We start from the raw sequence: 5,634 nt of genomic DNA on the forward strand, positions 1-5,634 counted from the left end.
CTTTGAGTTTCTCTCCATTTAATTTGAGGTTGGCTGTTGGCTTGCTGTAGATTGCCTTTATTATGTGTAGGTATGTTCCCTATGTTCCTGATAACTCCAAGACCTTTGTCATGAAGGGGTGTTGGATTTTGTCAAATGCCTTTTCTGCATCTAGTGAGATGATCATGTGGTTTTTTTCTTTGTGTTTGTTTATGTGGTGTATTACATTGACAGTCTTTTGTATATTAAACCACCCTTGCTTCCCTGGGATGAAGGCTACTTGATCATGGTGGATAATTGTTTTGATGTGTTCTTGGAGTCTGTTTGCCAGTATTTTATTGAGTATTTTTGCATCAATGTGCATGAGGGAGATTGGTCTGTGGTTCTCTTTCCTTGTTGCATCTTTGTTTGGTTTAGGAATCAGGGTAATTGTAGCCTCATAGAAGGAGTTTGGTAATATTCCTTCTGCTTCTACTGTGTGGAACAATTTAAAGAGTATTGGTATTAAGTCTTCATTGAAGATCTGCTAGAATTCTGGAGTGAAACCATGTGGTCCTGGGATTTTATTGGTTGGGAGACTTTTAATGACTGATTCTATTTCCTTAGGGGTTATTGGACTATTTAAATTGTTTATCTGGTCTTGATTTAACTTAGGCATGTGGTACCTATCCAGAAAATTATCCATTTCTTTTAGATTTTCCAGTTTTGTGGAGTAGAGGTTTTTGAAGTATGACCTAATGATTCTCTGGATTTTCTCATTGTCTGTTGTTATGTCCCCCTTTTCATTTCTGATTTTGTAATTTTGATGGTCTCTCTCTGTCTTTTGGTTAGTTTGGATAAGAGCTTGTCTATCTTGTTGATCTTTTCAAAGAACCAACTCTTTGTTTCATTAATCCTTTGTATTGTTCTCTTTATTTCTATATTTTTTTTATTTCAGCACTCAGTTTGATAATTGCCTGGCGTCTGTTTCTCCTGGGAGACTTTGCTTCTTCCTGTTCAAGGGATTTCAGATGTGCTGTCAAGTCACTAGCATGAGATTTCTCCAGCTTTTTTATGTGGGCATTTAGTGCCATGAATTTCCCTCTTAGCACTGCTTTCATAGTGTCCCATAAGTTTGGGTATGTGATGTATTCATTTTCATTGATCTCTAGGAACTCTTTAATTTCTTTATTTCTTCCTTAACCCATTGGTGATTCAGTTGGGCATTATTCAGTTTCCATGAGATTGTAGGATTTCTGTAGTTTTTTTTTTTGTTGTTGTTGTTGTTTCTTTTGTTGAAATCTAACTTTAAACCATGGTGGTCCATCCGATAGAACACAGGAGGTTATTCCAATTATTTTGTATTTGTTGAGATTTGCTTTGTGGCCAAGTATGTGGTCGATTTTAGAGAAGGTTCCATGGGGTGCTAAGAAGAAGGTATATTCTTTTTTGTTTGGGTGGAATGTTCTGTAGATAGCGATTAAGTCCATTTGAGCCATAACATCAGTTAAGACCATTATGTCTCTGTTAAGTTTCAATGTGGCCAATCTGTCCAGAGGTAAAAGTGGGGTGTTGAAGTCTCCCACTATTAATGTGTGGGGTTTTATATGTGATTTAAGCTTTAGTAATGTTTCTTTTACATATGTGGGTGCCCTTGTGTTTGGGGCATAAATGTTCAGAATTGAAACTTCATCTTGGTGGATCTTTCTTGTGATGAGTATGTAATGTCCTTCATCATCTCTTTTGATTGATTTTAGTTTGAAGTCTATTTTGCTGGATATTAGGATGGCTACGCCAACTTGCTTCTTAAGACCATTTGATTGGAAAGTCTTTACCCAGCCTTTTATTCTTAGGAGGTGTCTGTCTTTGAATTTGAGGTGTGTTTTTTGTATGCAGCAGAAAGATGGGTCCTGTTTTCATATCCATTCTGTTAGTCTGTGTCTTTTTATATGTGAATTGTCTATTGATATTAAGGGATATTAATGACCAGTGATTGTTCATTCTTGTTATTATTTTCATTTTTTGGTGGTAGTGTGTGTGTACTTCTCTTCTTTGGGGGTTACTGATGTGGTGTTATCTATTGCCTCTGTTTTCATGGGTGTATCTGCCTTCTTAGGTTGGAATTTTCCTTCTAGTGATTTCTGTAGGGCTGGGTTTTTGGATAAGTATTGTTTAAATCTGGTTTTGTCTTGGAAAGTCTTGTTCACTCCATCTGTAATGGTTGAAAGTTTTGCTGGGTATATTAGTCTAGGTTGGCATCCATGGTCTCTTAGTGTCTGCATTATATCTGTCCAGGTCCTTCTGGCTTTCAAAGTCTCCATTGAGAAATCAGGTGTTATTCTGATGGGTTTGCTTTTATAAGTCACTTGGCCTTTTTCCTTTGCTGCCCTTAATATTCTTTCTTTATTCTGTACATTTAGTTGTTTAATTATTATGTGGTGATGGGAATTTTTGGGGGGGTCTAGTCTGTTTGGTGTTCTACAGGCTTCTTGTATCTTTATAGGCATTTCCTTCTTTAAGTTGGGAAAGTTTTCTTCTATGATCTTGTTAAATATATTTTCTGTGCCTTTGAGTTGGTATTCTTCTCCTTCCTCTATCCCTATTATTCATAGGTTTGGTCTTTTCATGGTGTCCCAAATTTCTTGGACATTTTGAGTCATGACTTTGTTGGTTTTAGTGGGTTTTTTTTTTTTGACTGATGAATCTATTTCTTCTACTGTATCTTCAACACCAGAGATCCTCTCTTCCATCTCTTGCATTCTGTTGGTTGTACTTGCATCTGAAGTTCCTGTTTGTTTACTCAGATTTTCTATTTCCTGCATTCCTTCTGCTAGTGTCTTCTTCAGTTTTTCTATTTCCCTCTTCAGGTCTTGGAGTGTTTCCCTTGCTTTTCATGATTTTCTTTCAGGGATTTATTGTTTTCTTTTGCTTTAATTGTCCTTTCCTCTAGTTTTTTATTGCGCTCTTCCCATTTTTTGTTTGTCTGTTCCTCTACTTTATTTTTGATTTCTTTATATAAGGCTCTAGCCTCTTCATGATGTTACTTATAAGGTTGTTTTCTTCTTCTTCTTCCATTCCATGATGTTCAGGTCTAGCTGTTGGAGAAGGGCTAGGTTCTGGTGATGCTGTATTGCTCTTTATTTTGTTGTATGTACTTCTGCCTTGACGTCTGCCCATCTCCTCTTGGGTTTATTCTGGGTCTTATCAGTGTACTTGGTCCAGGCAGAGCTGACAGATTTAGGGAGCCTCTCTGTGGTCCAGATGGAAGCTCTGGGCCGGATGGGAGCTCTGGTCCAGATGAGCGTGCTGGCCTGATAGGAGCTGCGGGGCTGGACTCTGAGTCTCAGGAAGTCCCTGTGGTCTCTTTATCTTGTCCAGATGGTAGCTCCTCTTGTCCAGATGGGAGTTCCGGGACAGGATGGAAGCTCTTGTCCAGATGGGAATTTTGGGGGCAGATGGTAGCTGGGGGCTCTCTGGTCCAGATGGGAGTTCCAGGGCAGGATGGAATGTTGGACACTGGTCTCTAAGTCTCTGGAAGTGGCTGGGGTCTCCAGCAGATGGGTGTGGGGGCAAGGCGTTGAGGTTGTAGTGTCCATTGGAGGGTCTCTCTGGTCTAGATGGGAGTTCCATGACAGATGGGAGCTAGGGGCTGGTCTCTGAGTCTCAGGAAGTGGCTGGGGTCTAGGGCAAATGGGTATGGCATAGGTTAGCCTTCCCGCAGGGCCTGCCGATTGGCCAGAAACTGGGGCCCATTTGCGCAGGTCCTCCCAGGATGGTTCCCAGGGGTGGGACCCAGGGAAGGTTGCCTCTCTGACTATAACCCCAGGCACTCACCTCTGGTCTAGAGGAGAGTTCCAGGGCAGATGGGAGCTGGGGGCTGGTCTCTGAGTCTCAGGAAGTGGCTGATGTCTTGGGCAAATGGGTGTGGGGGCAGGGTGTGGAGACTGCAGGGTCTGCCTGCAGTCTTGGAAAAGCCAAACAACTTTTATAGAGATCTTCTCCATAAGTTCATGTCCATTGCTGGGAAAATATTTTTCCTAAATACTCATTTCCTCTCATGTGGGCTATAATTCTATCAAATTGTGCTGCTTATTTTCCCATCCACGGAGGTTTCCAGTCCTGTCACTCCAGATACTCACAACTGGCTTTTCTTTAATATGCTTAAACTTGGAGCCTGATCCTTTTGAGCTTGTTTTTTGTTTTTTTGTTTTTGTTTACCCTTAATGATTTTCAATGTTAGAAATAACCCCTCTACCTCCATTATTCTGGAGTATACCTGACCTTAAGTCTAGTCAATCAACAAAAGCAAGAATTGTTCTAATAAAGATTTTTTTCCATTTCTGCATGCATGTTGGGGTCATTTAAGAAGACACATGTATATGAGTGGGGGTGTTTATTTCTATGTATTCTCAAATATATGGGTTAGAGAAACTTTTATACATTTTTGTGTAGCTGAGTTTTCCTGTGTCCCAGCCTGCCGCTGGTCAGGACAAATCTTTCTCACCCACCAGTCTTGCAGCCGCTCAGACCCAAGTAAACACATAGAGGCCTATGTTATTTACAAACTGTATGGCCATTAGCTCAAGCTTATTACTGACTAGCTCTTACACTTAAATTAACCCATAATTCTTTTTTTTTTTTTTTGGCCTTTTAGTGAGTTGGTTGAATTATTTCAAAGTGATACAGAATTCAGAGTACAACAAAGATCAAACAGCTCTGGTAGGATTTCGGACTGGGTTTACTTTAAATTCACAGCTGAGGTAGGAAATGCTGAACACTAGAGACAATGAACCGTTGTATTTTTTATTATTATTATTATTATTATTATTATTATTATTATTTACAAAAGTTTATTACAATGTACAACAGGCTCCAGGATAACACTTCATTCTAACTATAGGTGGCACAGATGTTATAGTAGGGAATCTAGATGTTTAACAGGCTCTAGGGTACCACTTCATTCTAGCTGTAGGTGCCAAAGATGTCATGGCAGGGAATCCAGATGTTTAAATAGGAATGGAAGAGGGTCACCATCATCTCCAATATGAGGAACAGCTTACTTTTTGCCAGATTTCTTAATTCTACCTGTGGCCAGGGGTCCCTTGCCCTCGGCCTGGGCTTTTAGCTCCTCGAGTTTCTTCTGCTCCTCTTTTTGTTTCTGCTTGAAAGCCTCATCTTTCTCATCCACCTCCTTGGCCTGCTTCTTGAGCTGTTTCAGGGGCTTTTTACCACCTTCGCAGCCCAACATGGTGCCTACCCATAATTCTTATTTATGTTTAGCCACATGGCTTGGTACCTTTTCCTAGTTCTGCCTTCACATCTTGCTTCTCATGGTGGTGGTCTCCTCACTCAGCCTCTGTTCCCAGAATTCTCCTCTCTTTGTCCCGCCTATACTTCCTGCCTGGCTACTGGCCAATCAGCATTTTATTTATCAACCAAGTCAGAGCAACACACATTTACAGCATACAGGAAGACATCTCCTGCATTTTTGTATTATCTATGTAACTTTGTTTTTAATATAATAAATAAGATATTAACATACTGTGAGTTCTCACAATTCCTTCAACTGAGAAGAAATTTGTACGGTTCAAATGAAGATTCTTACTGTCTTCTCCCATGGCATCTTCCAGTTGTGCTGGTAATATATAATTTATATAAAATTCAGATTTTGTAATT

The 5,634-nt window shown here is 40.0% G+C and overlaps 1 protein-coding gene across 1 annotated transcript; it reads right to left on the bottom strand.

The window, feature by feature from the left end:
* Nucleotides 1–4,972: 4,972 nt before the first annotated feature.
* LOC118577447 (translation machinery-associated protein 7-like) lies at nucleotides 4,973–5,206 on the bottom strand. The gene has a single exon (XM_036177617.1). The coding sequence runs from the start codon at nucleotides 5,204–5,206 to the stop codon at nucleotides 5,015–5,017; it is 192 nt and encodes a 63-aa protein (XP_036033510.1). The 3' UTR covers nucleotides 4,973–5,014.
* Between the last annotated feature and the right edge of the window lie 428 nt (nucleotides 5,207–5,634).

This window comes from Onychomys torridus, chromosome 2 (genome assembly GCF_903995425.1).
Source record: "Onychomys torridus chromosome 2, mOncTor1.1, whole genome shotgun sequence".
Classification (NCBI taxonomy): Eukaryota; Metazoa; Chordata; class Mammalia; order Rodentia; family Cricetidae; genus Onychomys; species Onychomys torridus.

What these genes read in the sequence shown, in the direction of transcription:
- LOC118577447 (XM_036177617.1), bottom strand. Translation starts at nt 5,206, where the DNA reads ATGTTGGGCTGCGAAGGTGGTAAAAAGCCCCTGAAACAGCTCAAGAAG.